Source organism: Acinonyx jubatus, chromosome D2 (genome assembly GCF_027475565.1).
Source record: "Acinonyx jubatus isolate Ajub_Pintada_27869175 chromosome D2, VMU_Ajub_asm_v1.0, whole genome shotgun sequence".
NCBI classification, from domain to species: domain Eukaryota; kingdom Metazoa; phylum Chordata; class Mammalia; order Carnivora; family Felidae; genus Acinonyx; species Acinonyx jubatus.
In genome coordinates, this window is record NC_069393.1 from 70506142 (window position 1) to 70525569 (window position 19428).

Consider the following 19428-nt stretch of genomic DNA (forward strand, 5'->3'; position numbering starts at 1 on the left):
GATCTGGATGTCTGTTTCCTTCCTCAGATTAGGGAAGTTTGAGCAATTATTTCTTCAAGTAACTTTTCTGCCCCCCTTTTCTCTCTCTTCTTGTTTTGGGACTTATGTAACACCAATGTTAATATGTTTGATGCAGTCACTGAGTTCCTTAAGTCTACTTTCATGTTGCATACTTCTTTCTTTTGTTCAGCTTCATTTTCTAATCTTTTGTCTTCTAGGTCACTAATCATTCTTCTGTTTCTTCCAATCTGATATTCATTGCATCAAGCCTATTACCAATCTCTCCATCTCAGATTGATTCTTTTTTAACTCTTTTATCTCTGTGGTAAGGGTCTCACTAATGTCTTCTGTACTTTTCTCAAGCCCAGTGAGTGTCCTTATGATTATTGCTTTAAAGTTTCCATCAAGCATGTTACTTATACCTGTTTCACTTAGATCTCTGCCCATGACCTTATCTTGTTTTTTCATTTGCGATGAATTCCTCCATCTTGGCATTTGGTTTAAGTCTCTGCCTTCTTCTCTGTGTTAGAAAAGACAGGTCTCTTCCTCCTTAAAGTAATGGCTTATGAATAACAGGTCATGTAGTGTCCAGAGTGTGAGGCTTCAGGAAGTTTTTCTGATGTGTGCTGAATGTGCTCTGCTATTGTGTTTTGGCTGTTATATCCTTTAGGCCAGTTGTTTTTGTAGAGGCTCTTGTTGCCTGCTGTGGAAAGTATTTGGTCCCTGGTCTGAATGTGGCAAGTTTTAGCTAGGTGAAATGAGACCTGACACCATCTCTACCAGAACTGAGGCCCTGCAGAACTCTAATCGGGAGACATGGTGTGGGTAGGGGGTTTGTGCTGGTCTTCGAGAAGGGGCCTGCTTCACTGGGACTGAGGCAAGCTTGACTGAGAAGGTCAATCCTGTCAGAGTGTAGGGGTGTGGGACTTGGTATAAGCAAGTTAGACAGCCAATGTGGGTGCTTCCCACAGGTTGCTCTGTGATTCTACTGAGGGGCAATGAAGGGAAATGGCCAGTTCCTTTGTTCCTGGAGAAGTGTCTCTATAAACACTGCCTGTTAGAGATGAGATCCATGAAGACAGAATAATCCTACTGCTGTATTCCCCAGGTGTTCTTCAGATCACTGTTTCTATGCTGACTTTCCCTGGATTGTTTGCCTGCTTTCTCTCAAGGAGCAGCCCAGTGGCCTTTGGGTCCATCCCCACCAAGCCCAGTGACCTTTAAAACTCTAGACTTTAAGCCCCAGTAGTTGCAAGAACTCATGAAATTCAGCCTCTCTCATTTTCCAAGGCAATAGCTTTGTAGAAATGTTCTCCTTGTGTGTTCTCCTGCATGCTCCTCTCTCTCTCACTCTTCTCCATGACCACAGCTTCCTCCCCTCTATAGCACCTGCTATCCCTTTCTCCCCTAAACCACATCTCCACACTTCCTACTTTCTTTGATGTGACCTCTTCTCTCCCTTTAGTTGGGACGTTTGTTATGTCAGTCTTCAGGTTGATTTCTGGGTTATTTATGATGATTTCATAGTTATCTAGTTGTGTTCATGGGAAGAAACAAGCCTAGGGTCCTCCTATCTGACATCATGTTCCTACGTAGTCTCTTTAATCCACTTTGAGTTGTTTTCTGTATATGGTGTAAGATAAGTGCTCTAGACTGAATGTTTGTGTCCCCTCCCCCCCTCCAGCCCCCAAATCATATGTTAAATCCTAATGCTAAATGTAATGCTATTTAGAAATGAGACATGTGGGAGGTAACTAGGTCATGAGGGTGGAGCCCTCATAAATGGGATTGGTACCCTCACAAAAGAGGCCCTAAAGAGTTCCCTCACCTCCTTTTGCCATGTGAGGGCACAGTGAGAAGAGGTTGTCTATGTACTATGAAGTTGGCCTCAACAGACACCAACTTTTCCAGCACCTTTATCTTGGGATTCCCAGCCTCCACTTGTGTGAGAAATGTAATTCTTCTGTTTGTAGTCACTGCCCATGTGTTAGTCTATGGTATTTTTGTTATCACAGTTCTAGTGCACTAAGATAGTTAGGATACAATTTCATTTTCTCTATGGGGATATCCAGTTTTCCCAACACCACTTGTTGAAGAGACTGTCCTTTCCTCATTGTATATTTTTGGCATCCTCGTTGATGATTACTTTACCATGTATGTGTGGGTGTATTTCTGGGCTTTCTATTTATTATGTTGGACCATATGTCTGTTTTTATGCCAGTCCCCTATTTTTAATTACCATAGCTTTCTAATATATTTTGAAATCAGGATACTTAATGCTTACAGCTTTGTTCTTCTTTCTCAGGACTGTTTTAGCTTTGGGGGTCTTTTATGATTCTATATAAATTTATTTTTTAAATTGTTTTTATTTTTATTTATTTTTCATTTTTTAATTTACATCCAGGTAGTTAGCATATAGGGAGTAGATTCCAATGATTCATCCCCTATGTATGATATCCAGTGCTCATCCCAACAAGTGTCTTGCTTAACGCCCCTTACCCATTTAAGCCCATCTCCCCCCACCCACAACCCCTCCAGCAACCCTCAGTTCTCTATATTTAAATGAATTTCTTATGTTTTGCCCCCTACCTGTTTCTATATTACTTTTGCTTCCCTTCCCTTATGTTCACCTGTTTTGTATCTTAAATTATACATATGAGTGAAATCATATGATATGTGTCTTTCTCTGATTTCGCTTTGCATACACATAAATTACACATGAGTGAAATCATATGATATGTGTCTTTCTCTGATTTCGCTTTGTATACACATATATGTGTGTGTGTGTGTGTTTTGTATCTTAAATATATAAACACACACATATATATATGTATATATATGTGTGTGTTTATATATATATAAACACATATATATATGTGTTTATATAAGGTATATAAACACATATATATATAACACATATATGTGTGTGTGTTTTGTATCTTAAATTACACATATGAGTGAAATCATATGATATGTGTCTTTCTCTGATTTCGCTTTGCATAGAAACCTCTAGTTCTATCCACGTACTTGCAAATGGCAAGGTTTCATTCTTTTTGATTGCCATGTAATACCCCATTATATATATATATAATATATGTGTATACATATATATGTGTGTGTGTGTGTGTGTGTGTGTGTACACACACACATTTGTATATATGTATACACACACACACACACACACACACTACATTTTGATTTCTTTTTTTGATCCATTAGTTCAGAAATGTTTTATTTAATTTCTACATGTTTTTGAACTTACCAATTTTTCTCCTGCTATTGATTCCTAGTTTAATTCCCTTGTGGTCAGAAAAGATAATTGATACATTTTCAGTCATCTTAGATTTGTTAAGAGTTTTTTTTGTGACCTAACGTGATATATTTTGGAGACTATCCCATGTATACATGAACAGAATATGTATTCCGCTGCTCTTTGTGGAATTATATTTCTGTCTCTGTTAAGTACATGTTCTGTAGTGTTGTTCGACTCCATTTTCTCCTTATTGATTTTCTCTTTCTATCCACTGTTGAAAGGAGGTTATTGGAGCCTCTTACTATTATTCTGTTCCATCTGTTGTCCCCTTAAGTTGTATCTATGTTCATTTCTATATTTAGGTTCTATCATAGTGGGTATGTGTGTGTGTGTGTGTGTGTGTGTGTGTGTGTATACACACACACACACACACACACATATATATATAATTTATTATAGTTATACCTTCCTGATGAATTGACCCATTTATCATTATACAGTGTCCTTGTTTGTCTCTTGTTAAAGTTCTTTACTTATAGTCTGTTTTGTCTTATATAAGTATAGCTACCTCTTCCCTCTTTTGTTTCTTATTTGCATGGAATATCCTTTCCCATCCCCTCAATTTTAGTCTGTAAGTGTCTATAAATCTGAAATGAATCTCTTTTAGACAGCATAGTGTTGGGTATTTTTTTTTAATCCACCTGTCTACTTTTTATCTTTTGATTGGGGAGTTTAATAGATTTGTGTTTAAAGTAATTATTGATAGGAGAGGACTTACTATTTCCATTTTGTTAATTGTTGTCTGTCTTATAGTTAGTGTGTGTGTGTGTATGTGTGTGTTGTTGTTGTTCCTTTTTTCACTCTTGAAGGCTTTGTTTTTTATTGATTTTTTTTTTAGTGATATGCTTTGTATGCTTTGATTTCTTGCTCCTTTTCTTTTGTGCATCTTATGTATGCATTTTCTTTGTAGTTATGAATTTTACATATAGTTATAACTGTTTTAGGGCGGCTGGGTGGCTCAGTCAGATAGGCATCTGACTTCAGCTCAGGTCATGATCTCACTGCTCATAAGTTCAAGCCCCATGTTGGGCTCTGTGCTGACAGCTCAGATCCTGGAGCCTGCTTCAGATTCTGTGTGTCTTTCTCTCTGCTCCTCCCCCACTCATACTCTGTCTCTGTCTCTCTTTCTCTTTCTCCCTCTCTCAAATATGAAAAATAAAACCTAAAAAACAAATAAATAAATAAAAACAGTGTTTTAAGCTGATGAAACTTAACTTCAACCACATGCCAAAACTCTATACTCTTAACCTGTCTATCCCCTCTCTCCACTCTGTTATTGATCTTATAACAATTAACATTTTTTTATAAATCAGATCTAGTTATGATGAGCACCCTCAATTTCTGTTTGTCTAGGAAAGTCTTCATGTCTCAAGTTTTTTTAAGGACAGTGTTACCAGGAATAGTATTCCTCTTTGGTACATTTTTTCTTTCAAAACTTTTAATAGGGCTTCTTTGTATATGATAAGTAACTTTACTCCTTCTTGCTTTCAAAATCCTGTCTTTGACTTTTAACAATTTTATTTGATTTCTTTATGTTCATCTTCCTTTTGTTTTCTTCAGCTTCATGAATCTAGATGTTTGTACTTCTTAGATTTGGGACATTTTAGGCCATTATTTCTTTAAATAAATAAATTTCTGCCCCTTTCTCTTCTCTAAGATCTATATTATATATAATATATATAATTATTATATATTTATTATATATAACATATATTAGTATATATTATATTATTATATATAATTATATTATATATTATATATTATATAAATATATTATATATATAATTATATATTATTATATATATAATATATATATATATAATTTTTTTCCTTGATTGTATTCCATAGGTCCATTAGGCTTTCTTCACTCTTTTTCTTTCTCTTTTCTTTTTGTTCCTTTGGCTAGTTAACTTCAGATGATTTGAGTTCATGGATTCTTTTATATATATTATGTGTATATATATATATATCCATGGATATATATATATATATATATATATATATATATATATTTATATATATAATGGATATATATATATCATGGATATATATATCCATATATATCATGGATATATATATATATATCATGGATTCTTATATATATAATATATAATACATAATTATTATATATATTTATTATATATATATTATATATAATATATTATTATATATTATTATATTATTATATATAATTATATATATATTATAATATATTATATATATATATATATATATATATATATATAAAATTTTTTTCCTTGATTGTATTCCATAAGTCCATTAGGCTTTCTTCACTCTTTTTCTTTCTCTTTTCTTTTTGTTCCTTTGGCTAGTTAACTTCAGATGATTTGAGTTCATGGATTCTTTCTTCTACTTGGTCAAGTTTGTCATTAAAACTATATATTGAATTTTTCAGTTAATTTATTGTATTCTTCTGCTCCAGAATTTCTGTGGTTCCTTTTTATAGTTCTGTCCCTGTCTGTTGCATTGACATTTTGTTCATATATTGTTTCCTTGGTTTCATTTAATTATCTTTCTGTGGTCTCTTATTCCTTCCTTATTACTTCTTTAATACAATTATTTTGAATCATTTGGCAGACAATTCTAGATCTCCATTTCTTTAGGGTCAGTTACTGGAGATTTATTTTGTTTCTTTGGTTATGTCATATTTCTCCCATACTTAATTTCCCTTGTAGCTTTGCACTGGTGTCTGTGCTTTTGAAGAAACAACTACTTTTCCCAGTCTTTATTGACTGGCTTCAAAGGGAAAGACCACCAGTCAGCCCAGCTAGAAGATACTGGGAGCATCAGAAACCTTTTCTGTGATTAATCATGTTCCACAACTTTTACTTTTCTTCGAAGGGGAGTAGTCTTAGGGTTACACGCCTTCTCTCAGTTTCACAGAGCAATTCTGGCTGTAGTGAGCTGCCTGCCTTTTTCCCCTTGGGCAGTACACAGAAAATTCATGGTGTTGGATGCACATTCCATTCTCTTCCTTCCTGGAGGAGAAGCCTCAAGGTTGTGCACCTTCTCCTAATCTTGCGGAGCCATGCCAGCAGCAGTAAGCCACCCACTTACTTTCTTTATTGTTAGCTACTGTCAGATGTCCAAACTATGCTTGTTCTCGTAGTGCTCTGGGTGAGGTAAATCAGAAACAGATCCTTTAGGCAGTGCAATGAAAGGCCAGGGATGTTGGATATATGCTACATTCTCTCTCTTCCCTGTGGGAGAAGTCAAAGCAAAGGTGTTCTCTGTAATGCTGAGTGCTGCCTTGGGGCAGAGGCTGAAATGGGTAAAGTGAAATTGTTCTTCTTACTGATTATAATGTGGCTCTTCTCATTTTATATTAATCTTTGGTACTGGAACTTTTTAACTAGATTTTGATTCTTTCATAAAGTTATTTTGGCCCATACAACATTGTTAAATCAGTGTTTTTATGGAGGATAAAGGCTGTGACTTCCCATTTCACCATCTTACTAATGTCACTTTCTTTTGCTGTTTTTAATTATATCTTAATCTATCTTTTAAGTCCATATCATATATTTTAATAGTTTTTTTAAATAGATGAAACCTCAAAATATATCTTGCCATTTGCTAGCTTCTCTAAAGTATTTTATTGGACTTGCCAACAAATAATATAATTTCTTCAATTTTTCTTTTATAGTAAAGTAGGGTCTCTTCTCAAAAAGTAGAACAGTTCATTTAATGTTATGCCTTATTCTTTAGATTTTAATAAGTGTCTATATTCTTTGGAATACATTTAACGTTTTGACTTTTAAATAAGAATTTTAAAGTATAATGTTTTAAGTATAACCCTCTTTTTACTTATATTGTGTTTTTTTTAACCAAGACATTAGAAATGTCAGAAACCCCATTGTTCACTGTAATAAGAAAGATTTTACAAATGCACCGTAATCACCATTGACTTCTTTTTCATTGTAAAATATACATAAAATAAAATTTATAATTTTAATCATTTTTAGGTATACCATTTGGTGGCATTAAGTACAATTACAGTGTTGTGCAACCCATCACCACTATCTATCACCAATTTTTTTAATCATTCCAAACAGAATTTCTGTATCCATTAAGCAATAATTCCTCATTTCTTCCCTTTGCCACAGCCCCTTTATTCTACTTTCTGTCTCTGAATTTGTATATTCTAAGTACCTCACATGTACAACCATACAATATCCGTCCTTTTGTGTCTGGCTTATTTCACTTAGCCTAATGTTTCCAAGGTTCAGCCATGTTGTAGTGTGCATCAGAATTTCATTTTTTACCATTGGCCTCTTGAATGTTTAATAGTGATTACAAACTTACGTACTTCTTTGAAGACATGAGAAATTTTATTATACTCGGAACATCTGGAATGTGAATACCATTTTTCCACAATATTATCCATAGTATCACATGTGTAGGTCCAGATTAGGCATAATTTTAGTTTGCTTCTCTCTTGACCATCCTCTCCTTTTTCAGTTTCCTGAAAATATCAACTGGTTCTAAATGTCACAGCTTTCTGTTTTATATCTACTGTCTTGTCTAGTTGAAGCCAATAGCTCGGACACATTTTCTTTGAAACTGTAGGATGCTAAACTAAGCATGAGAATTGCCTCTAAGAATGCTTGTAATATCATTATATGAAATTTTATAAATATAATTCATAGTTAAAGATATACTCAACTTGGAACAGTTAGTGAAATTAATATGTGGTCAGGGCTTCCTACATGTCCTAAATAAAAGATAATAATAAATAGATGCCTTTATTATTGATTCATTTCCTACATTTTGACAACAGATTTAATTTAATCCATTTTTACCTGAGAGTTCTAGTTTATGTAATTTATGTTTTTTTGTTTTTTGTTTTTTTCACTACAAAAGGTGTGTATAAGGGACGCCTGGGTGGCTCAGTTGGTTGAGTGTCCGACTTTGGCTCAGGTCATGATCTCATGGCTCATGAGTTCTAGCCCCATGTCAAGCTCTGTGCTGACAGCTCAGAGCATGGAGCCTGTTTCAGATTTTGTGTCTCCCTCTCTCTCTGCTCCTACCCCACTCACACTCTGTCTCTCTCTCTCTCTTTCAAAAAGAAAATAAACAAAAAAATTGTAAAAAACTAATGTGTAGTAATACAATAAATACCTAAGAAAAAGTTTTTCAATAAAACAACAATCTTACATTGGTGTAAAATTACTTTGGACTAATTAAAACCTGTACTGTTTACATATTAACTACAGGTAAGCAAGAGAATCCAAATACAAACAATGAATTACAGCTCCCCTGGCTTACAGACAGAAGGCTAGATTATAGTAGTAAAGATAAATGGAAACTGTAAACTACCTTTGAATTTATCACCTATATTTTTTCATTAAAATGGTGTAATTGACATCTACACTTGGTTGAATACTGACAAAATGTATCCAGTCTGTGAACTGTAGCATGGGCATAATTAAAACATAAAACGTTATTTAGTGTAGTTTGATTTTTGTAACCCTAATATTTTCTTTCTTGGTAGTCAAACAAAAATTTGGATATTTCGATTAATGCATCAAACAACTTTAATCTCAACATTACATGGTCAGTTGGTTCAACAGGTAAGAGAATTTTGTTGTCACATCTTTTACATTTGTTTGTATATGGAAGATGTTCTAACATGATCTTTTTTTTGTTAATTCAAAAAATTGAAATTAAAATCTATATGTCATAATAATTGTGCTGGTTCAGGTACAAGTAATAAGTAGCATTATTAATAAAGTTTCATTATTTTAACTTTGTCCCTTATTCAATTAAATTAGATGGGTACCAAATATTATACACCAGTTAATTTTTTAAAAAGACATTGTTATGAATTGCTATGATTTTAATTAAGATAGAGTACTTCTTTAATGATTGGGACTGTGATTTCAGTTGACTCACTATCATAAAGCTATAAATTTAATTATTAACCTTAATATTGATATAAGACAAATTCTGTGCATGTTGATAAATTAATAGGTTTTTATTCCTTTCAAACTTAGAAATATACCAACACCTTTGTCAGCTTTGGTGCTGAGAAAGGGTTAAAAAAACACCTCTCCTTAATATGTCTTCTGTAATAAGTTTTAGAACTTGAAAATTTTGACTTTTAAAAAATAGAACCAAGATGAAATACAAACTGTCTGTTGGATTATGAAAAAGTATGCTCACTTTTTTTTGTATTTACATACTAAGAAATTCTATTGATTTTTATTTTCTGTATCAAAGCTATACTGTTGCACAATGTGTTAGAATCCTCTTTAAAGAAAACATGTGGATTCTGGGGTGCCTGGGTGTCCAGACAGTTGGGCATTCAGCTCTTGGGCTCTTGATCTCAGGGTCGTGAGTTCTAGCCCCATACTATGGCTCCACACTGTGCACGGAGCCTACTAAAAACAGAAAGAAAGAAAAGAAAATATATGTATTCTTAGGTCATTATGCTCTTTTAATGTGTAGAATCATGGAGACATAGAATTCAAGAGTAAGATAGTCTTTGCAATTCTAGAACCTATATTACATGTGTTAAAAAAATGAGAAGTTTGGGCAAATATATACACATTTTGCTACAGTGGTGTCCACCTTATAGTAAAATCTTGGGACTGTGAGCTTCATTAATTAAGAATTCATGAAAACTTGTATTACTAATTTGAAAATTACTTTGGCATAATAAACTGACTCCAGAAGTGTTCTAAAATCTGTCAACAAAAATATACAAAACCTCTACAATTAGATTAGAATGATGATTTTATCATGCAAGAAATTACTTGTAACTTTCAGATTCCCAAAACCAAATCTCAGAAAGTTTGATTTATCAGATTGGGAGATGGGTTCATGAAACCTGCTTTTTAAAACAGCAACCCAGGTGCTTTTGGAATAGGTGATGAGTTAGAAATTAATTCATTTGCCCAGTATACTAATTCTAAATATTTTTAATATTTGTTAAAGTAGAGGGCTTGGTAAGATTGTTGGAAATGCTTTGTTCCATTTGGTTAATTTCAGTAAATATTTATTGAGTATGCAATATGTGTTTAACTAATTGAACATTTATCTCATGTTTTAAATTATAGCCTCGTTTCAATTTATTCAAAGTAGTTATGGTTGAATTTGTGGTTAAGACAAATAAATTGATTTCTTTTCTATGTTTTAATTGGATTGAGACATGTGAAATATGTCCTGATTTGTTTTGAGAGGCTCTGTGGAGTAGTGAATAGAAAGAATTCAGTGTCTGGAGCTAATGGATACCTGAGTTCCAAAGAGAAATTTACCATTCAGTAGCTATAAAATTAAGGCAAGTGTTTTAATCTTTCTGAGGCTCAGGTTTAAATTTGAAAAAAGAGATGGAATACCTGGGGGTAAAATTGTTATTAGAGAAGAATATAAAGTTTCTTCACCAGTGCCTAGTCCATAGCACTTACTTAATCAGTGGTATCATTTAAAAAATAATTTTGTACTGTTTCCATTGCATTTATGATTAATCTTTTTTCTCCTTTGTCACTCTAAATACTAAAGAAGTTTATTTTGATAATTGTTTTTATAAGTGTAGTTATAAAAATTAAGTAAATATCTATTTTTAAGTTAAAATATCCTTTATTCCTAATATGAAAATTTACAGTTTGATTTTATTATTTACATTTTAGCTGGAACAATATCTGGGGAGGAGACTCCTATAGTGTCCAAGACTAATATAAAGGAATACAGAGATAGTTTTTCCTATGAAAAATTTAACTTCAGAAGCAATCCTAACATTACATTCTATGTGTATGTCAGCAACTTTTCCTGGCCTATTAAAATACAAGTAAGTGTTAATAGTATTTAACATAATGACCATTGAATATTTTTTTTACAAAAACAGTGCTACTTTTGTTCAAAGTAATGATATGGATAAGATTTTTATATCTCGAAAAACATGAAAAATGTATGTACCCTTGATAAAAAAGGGTACGTTGAATGTTTATAAAAATAATTCATACTTATGATATTGAATCAATCGGTGTACAAATTTTTCAGTGAAAGCATATTCTACAAATGCATCAAGGGTCACCTCGGTGGCTCAGTCGGTTAAGCGTCTGACTTCAGCTCGAGTCATGATCTAACGGGTTCATGGGTTCAAGCCCTGTGTGGCGCTCTGTGCTGACAACTCAGAGCCTGGAGCCTGCTTCGGACTCTGTGTCTCCCTCTGTCTCTGCCCCTCCCCCCTCACGCTCTTTTCTCTCTCTCTCATAAATGAATAAACATTTAAAAAAATGCATCAAAACTTGAAATAATTAGATTGGGTTTTTTGATTAATTGGGTATTTCACCTGAGGTTTAGATACTCTCTTCCTACAACTCTACTTAAAATTATTTGCTGTGTTTAGAATCTCATTTTTGCTTTATTATATACTGAACATTATTTAAACTTTCATTAAAAATTTAAGGTAAGCAATTAACAGTTCTTTAAGATCCACTGCCTCTCACTATTGATTTCTTAATGCTATATGTGTACATATTTCTTTCTATCTTTTTATCTTTCACTTTGTATATTTCAGTTTTTATTGTGTTTAGTGATAGGCTGCAAAAGGCTTTAGATTTATTGGTAGGAAAACATTTAGGAAGTTCTTTCTATCTTGAAATATTCAGGGTTTGTGCTCTTAATTTATGCTTTTATGAAAGAAAAGCCTGTATGTTGTAATGTTGGAATTTGTTCATATACTCATTCTTTTATGACTGGTTATTTGATTAGATGGAATTCAGATTATTTTTTGGAATATCTCATACATATCAAGCTCTGTGCTAGGTTATTATGTTTTAAAATCTTTTAAAATTTACATGGTGTACCTGGGTAACTCGGTTGGTTAAGTGTCCAACTCCTGATTTCAGCTCAGGTCATGATTTCATGGTGGTGAGATCGAGCCCCATGTCAGGCTCTGTGCTGGGCGTGGAACCTACTTAAGATTCTCTCTCTCTCCCTGTCCCTCTGTCCCTCCCCTGTTCACATACATGCACACATCCACACATATTCTTCTCTCAAAAAAAATTATAGATCATTCTTTCCCCTTTTATATTAATGACAATTTATGATCTGTGACTGAAAATGTACGGGTTTTAGTTTTAGGTTTCAAGTTTTTATTCAAATTCTAGTTAGTTAATATACAGTATAATATTGGCTTCAGGAGTAGAATCTAGTTATTCGTCACGAGTGCCCTCCTTAATACCCATCACTCATGTAGCCCACCCACCTCCCTCCATCAACCCTCAGTTCTGTATAGTTAAGAGTCTGTTTTATGGTCTGCCTCTCTCTTTTCTTCTCCCCCACCCATGTACATCTTTTCATCTATTATATTCCACATGAGTGAAATAATATGGTATTTATCTTTTCTTTGACTGGCTTACTTTGCTTAGAATGATACACTCTAGCTCCATCCATGTTGTTGCAAATAGCAAGATTTCTTTCATTTTGATGGTTGAGTAATATTCCTCTCTCTGTGTGTGTGTGTGTGTGTGTGTGTGTGTGTGTGTGTGTGTGTGTACATACATGCATATATACTACATCTTATTTATCCATTCATCAGTTGATGGACATTTGGGCTCTTTCCATACTTTGGCTATTATTGAAAATGCTGCTATAAACATCAGAGTACATGTGTCCCTTTGAATCGGTATTTTTGTATCCTTTTGATAAATACCAGTAGTGAATTGATGTATCATAGGGCAGTTCTATTTTTAACTATTTGAGGAGCCTCCATATTGTTCTCCAGATTGGCTGCATTAGTTTGCATTCCCACCAACAGTGTAATGGGTTCCCCCTTTCTCTGCATCCTAACCAACATTTGTTGTTTCCTGTGTTGTTAATTTTTGCCATTCTGACAGGTGTGAGGAGGTTATCTCATCACGGTTTTAACTTATATATCACTGATGATGAGTGATGTTGAACAACTTTTCATGTGTGTGTTGGCCATCTGTATGTCTTCTTTGGAAAAATATCTACTTGTGTCTTCTGCCCATTTCTTAACTGGATTATTATTATTTTTTAATATTATTTTCTATGTGATTTGTGGGAACACAGTATTTTTAAAAGTCATATATTTATGAGAAAATTGTCTTTACTTTTAAGGCTAATTTAACATCTAAATTAAGGAAATTACTTAACTATTCAAGAAGTATTATAAATTACTATTCAGTAATGACAATTATTTGATAAACTTATTTCTTCATTGTATGGTGATTTATTTCAACACTGTTATAGTCCAAAAATGCTGGAAATACTTCCATATAGTTTTTAAAAATTTTGACACTGATGATGTTAGATATATCATTTTATTTTCTAAGATTTATACAGAAATATGAATTAGATTTCCCTTGGCCAATTGAAATTATGTTCAAAGGCAACCCAAGGGCTCATCTATTAACCTTATTAAGTAGTAATTAAAACTGATACAATTGTTACATTTTAAATTTTTTTTATGTTCTTCATGTCTTGGTTATCTAATTATTTCATTTTTAAGCAAATTACATAGTTACTATAGAATTTTAATGAATATTTAATGACTAAATATTAACTTTTTAAATTGGATTTTCATTTGAGAACATACTAGTAATATATTCTAGGAGCCAAACCTGAATGTGTAATAAAGTTGAAATATTCCACTCTCCCTAAATAATAAAATTTAGAGTCCAGTTGTGATGGTCAAAATGAGTAGAGCTGAATTCCTACTCTATGATTAAAGTCATTGCATTAGTTCTGAGGAATATGTCATATTAAAGCATATGAGTATGTGTGTTTTTTGGGACTATAATAAACTGTAATTATTAAATATAAAATAGTAAGATTATTTTATTTAGTATATATTTGCTAATAGAATTGAAATCCACTTTTGAATCCAATCCACTTTTGAATGTTTAATCAATCTTGTTATATAGTGATAAGCTCCGCTTGGTCATTTATTTTGTCATACATCATTGTATTTGCTTTTTTAAAATTTTGTTAAGAATTTTTATACCTATATTTATGAGGGCTATTAGTCTATAGCTTTCTATTCTTGTAATGTTGTTTGACTTTGTATCATTGTACTGCTGGTCTTATAAAATGAATGGGAAATATTACTTCCTCTGTAATTTACTGAAATATCTGTGTGTAATTGTTATTATTATTATTTTTTCTTAAATTTGTGGTAGAATTCAACACAATGTATTTGGACTAATACACCTTTCTTTGTGGGAAGGTTTTAACTAAAAATCCAATTTCTTTAATAGATTTAGAACTTTTCTGGTTATTTCTTTTGGAGTGAGCTCTATCGATTTGTGTCTCCCAGTTGTATTTCTCCCATTTGATTTAATTTGTAGAATTTATTGGCAAAAGATTAATAATATTCACATGTTATTTAGTGATGTCATCACTCTCATTTCTGATATTCATAATTTGTTTCTCTTCTCTCTATTTTTTTCCCCTTTGTTAGTATGGCTAGAGAGTGTCACTTTCATTGATTTTTTTTCTTAAGGGAATAGATGGTTTCATTTATTTTCTCTATTTTTTTAATTTCATTAATTTCTACTCTTTATTCCCTTTCTTTTGCTTACTTTGAGTAAATTGTTCCTCTTTTCTTGTTTCTTAAGGTGAAAACTGTCTAATTTCCTTTTTTTAAGTTTATTATTTTGAGAGAGAAAGAAAAAGAGAGAGACAAGCGAGTGGGGTGGGGGGCAGAGAGGGAGAGAGAATATCAAGCAGGCTTTTTTCTGGTTGACTTCAAATTTCAGAGTGTTGGAGTCTGAAAATATGCATGGTATGATCTCAGTCTTTTTGTACTGCTCAAATAAATCTTCTGCCCCCTTTCCCCTTCTCTTTTTCTCTGAGACTCATATGATACGAATGTTATTATGCTTTATGGATTTGTTGAGTTCCCTATGTCTACTTTTGTGATCCAATATTTTTCTTTCCCTCTTCTTTTCAGCTTCATTATTTTCTATAATTTTACCTTCTATGATATTTATAAATTCTTCTGCTTCTTCTGCCCTTGTGTTCATTAGAACCAATTGGTTTTGCCTCTTGGTTACAACATTTTTTATTTTCAGCAAGACTAGCTGTTAGGTCTTTTATCTCTGTGTAAGGGACTGCCTGATGTCTTCTATGCTTTTCTTAAGTCCAACTAGGATCCTTATGATTGTTGTTTTAAATTCCTGATCAGGGGGCACCTGGATTGCTCAGTTGGTTGAGTGTTTGACTTCAGCTTAGGTCATGATCTCATGATTTGTTCATTCGAACCCCAAGTCAGGCTTTGCGCTGACAGTGCAAAGCCTGCTTCAGATTCTCTCTCTACCTCCCTCTGCCCCTCCTCCACTGGTGCTCTTTCTCACTCAAAAATAAACATTTCAAAAAAATAATAAAAAAATAAATTCTTGATCGGGGATATTACTTACATCTATTATTTCAATTAGATTCCTGGCTGTGACCTTTTCTTGTTCTTCCTTTTAGGATGAATTCTTCCATCTTGGCGTTTTGTCTAGGTCTGTCTTCTTTGTGTCAGGAAAGCCTCATATGTTTTTTGTTTCTGAGAGTAATGACTTTATTAGGTCATATGCTTTCCATGTCTGGTGCTTCAGGAAGTTTTTGGTGTATGCTGTGTGTGCTCTGCTGTTGTGTTTTGGCTGCTCTTTCGGTTAGGCCAGTCCTCTGCAGAGTTTCTCTTTGTCTGGAGTGGGGAATGTTTGGACCTTGACCAGTGTGTTGAATTTTAACTAGGTGTCTATTAGTCTGCTTTTTAAAATAGGCCTGATTGTATTTCCACTAGAGCTGAAGCTTTTCAGCACTCTATGGTCAGTAGACTTGGTCCACGCAGGAGGTTTTTGCAGGTCTTCTGGGGCAGGGACCCACTTCTCTTCTGGCTCTCAGGCACATTTGTCCTAGTATAGACGTACCTGCAGAGCACAGCAGGGTGGAACTTGGGCTAAGCAGCTTAGGCCTCTGCTGTGGGCACTGTTCTGCTCACTAAAGTCAGTTTGTACTAATGGGCAAGGGAGAAAAATGTCGCCAGCCTGTGTGCTCGTCATTGGAAAGGAGAGTTTGCATCTGCCACTGTCCAGGAAGTCCTCGGAACAATGAACAATCTCCCCTCGTGTGTCCCATGCCTCCCTTAGATTCCCGCTTTCACCCTGTGTTCGGCTGTGTGCCTGCCCAGCAGTGCAGTGCACCTGTGTTTACCACAGCCACACTGGCTGAGTTTCCAAACTCCAAATTCTAGGGATCTGGTGTGTTGGTGACCCACACTTTTCCTCGGGGGAAGGGTCAGACCAGGCTGGTGTCCAGGCTAACAGCCCTCAGCAGGTGTCTCTTCTCCTATTCTAAGGAATGGGGCAGTGCAGTATTGCCCAATGGCTCTTTTGTCTTCTGAGAGTTAGTGTTACCTCTCCCAAATGCACTCCAGGAAGGGAAACCATCTCTCCAGGTGTGACCCAGGGGATCCTCAGACTGCTCTGTCCCCACCAGGGCCTCTGCCCTCCTCCACAGGAGCACTGCTGTGCCTGCCAGGCTCCACACCGGCCATGGCATGGGCTTCTAAAACTTCAGTCTTTGAGTTTCACTGGTTTTAAAAATTCATGATAATTAGCTCCTCTTGTTTTCCTGGTCAGTGGTTTTGGGAAAGTATTTTTCTTGTGCAGTCCCCTGTACTCTGCTGTCTCTCACCCTCTCTCCTCTCTCTGTGATCAGGGCTCCTTCTCCTCCATAGCACACACGATTCTTGTGGGCCCCAGATCACATCTTCACATCTCATACTTCCATTTTTTTTTCTTAGTCCTAAGATCGATTTCTTGGGTGTTCAGAATGATTTGATATTTATCTAGCTGTGTTCAAGGGATGAAGCAAGCATAGCATCGTCCTACTACTCCTCCCTCTTGACTCCCTCTCTAGTAAGCTATAGCATGCTGTATCATTTTTCATCCTTTTATTTTAATCTATTTTTGCTTTTATATTTAAAGTGGGTATCTTTTAGACAGCATGGAGTTTATCTAATCTTAAACCATGTACATGTGACATACTTATATTTATATCTTTTGATTTAAATCTTATTATTTGTTTATTATTTTTCTTTTGGTCTTTATTCCTTGTTCTTTTTCTGCCTTTTTAAATTGAGCATTTTTTTATGATTTCATTTTATTCTGTCTGTTGGCTTATAGCTACAGTTCCATATTGTGTTATTTTATTCATATACTGTAAAACCTTGGTTTGTGAGCATAATTCATTTCAGAAACGTGCTTGTAATCCAAAGCACTCATGCATCAAAGCAGATTTCATAACCATTGGTATAGTTATGATCATATGATGTTCGGCATCACGTACTATTCATATTGCAAGACATCACTCATTCATCAAGTTGAAATTTATTAGAAATGTCTGTCTGTCTTGCGGAGCACTTGCAAAACAAGTTACTTGCAATCCAAGGTTTTACTGTACTTCTTAAATTTTTCATTGTTTACTTACAGGTAGTGTTACATCACTCAATTTTTTTAATGTATTAAACTTAAGGGGTGCCTGGGTGGCTCAGTTGTGTGAGCATCCAACTTCGGCTCAGGTCACGATCTCTCAGTTCCTGAGCTCAAGCCCTGCTTTGGGCTCACTGTGGTCACAGAGCCCATTTTGGATCCTCTGTCCTCCTCTCTTTCTGCCCCTCCCCCTTTTGTGCGTGTGTGACCTCTCTCTCAAAAATAAACATTAAAAAAAATAAAAAAAACAATAAAAAATTCATCTTTCCTCTTTCCTTTTTGTAGAATCTGATTTCTATCTAGTCTCATTTTCCTACTGTCTAAGGGACTTAAGGACTTACACACTCAGTGTAGATCTGCTGGCAATGAATTATATCATTGTGTATTCTGAAAATGTCTTTATTTCACTTTTGGGGGGAGTTGAAGAATTCTAAATTGTAGCTTTTTTCTTTCTTTCCTTTCAAAATGTTCCTCCAGTGTCTTTTGGCTTGCATTGTTCTTAATGAGAAATCTGCTCTTAACCTTATTCTTTGTATGTGATGGTTTTTTTTCCTCTCTCTGCATTTTTTTTTCTCTTTTTCACTCTTTTTGGCCAATTTGATAATGGTGTACAGAAGTTTGGTTTCTTCTTGTTTCTTGTGGATGGGTTTTACTGAACTTTATATACAAATAAAATTATACTCATCACCAGATTTGGAAAACCATATTTCTCAATTTTTTTTTTCCGCTACGCCTTTCTTCTCCTTTGGGAATTGCAACTGTATGTATATCAGACTGCTTGAAATTGTTCCTTGGCTCCTAATGCTCTGTTTCTGTTTTTTATTCATTCTTTTTTTTTTCTCTTTGTGTTTCATTTGGGATATTGTCTTTTCCTGTAATTGAAATTTATTAATCTTTTTTATAGTGTCCAATTTCATATTAATCACATTCAGTGTATATTTCATCTCAGATATTATATTTTTTAGCTTGAGAATTCTCATAAGGTTTTTTAGAAAATATCTTCCATGCCTCTATTTAACATACTCTGTTCTTTTTCTGCCTTCTTTAATATATGGAATATGGTTATTATAACTCTTCTATAAATTATCTACAAATTCTATAATTTGTATCTCTTCTGAGTTTCTTTTCTGTTGTTTTATTTTCCTGCTCCTTATGGGTCATATTTTTATTAGATACGAAACATTCTGAATTTTACCTTTTTGGGTGGTAGGTATGTTTCTATTTTGTTAAATAAATTTTAGCTTTGTTTTGCGATGGAGCTAATTTTCTTGTAAAAAATGATCTTTACAAGGCTTACTTTTGTTTTGTTAGGTAGGAACAAAGCAGCACTTAACCTGGTGTTAATTTTTCATCACTGAGGCTCTGTTCTTTTGGGTACTGTATTTTATGATGTATGAATTATAAGGTTTTCTACTCTGACTCTCAGGACCATGAAATATTCCCAACTCTGTGTGAGTTTTGAGAATTATTTTCTCTGTTCCTTTCAGATGGATTTTTCCCCAGTGTTGGATAGTTTCTTTGTCAGTAAGTAATCTTCACCTGACGACTCAAGGGGATCCTCAGAAAATCTCCATAGCACTCTAGGAAGTTCTGTCTTCTCTAGTATACTTTCGTATAAACTCTAGCTACCTTGGCCTCTGCAGATTGTCA

General features: G+C 34.1%; 1 protein-coding gene across 1 annotated transcript in view; it reads left to right on the plus strand.

Annotated features, from left to right (window-relative positions):
- The window catches only part of ATRNL1 (attractin like 1), a 754994-nt gene that overhangs the window by 285857 nt on the left and 449709 nt on the right, over positions 1-19428 (plus strand). The window contains exons 23-24 of the mRNA XM_027063193.2: positions 8826-8904; positions 10963-11120. Of these exons, the coding sequence (XP_026918994.2) occupies positions 8826-8904; positions 10963-11120 (237 nt within the window). The remainder of the gene's footprint in view (positions 1-8825; positions 8905-10962; positions 11121-19428) is intronic.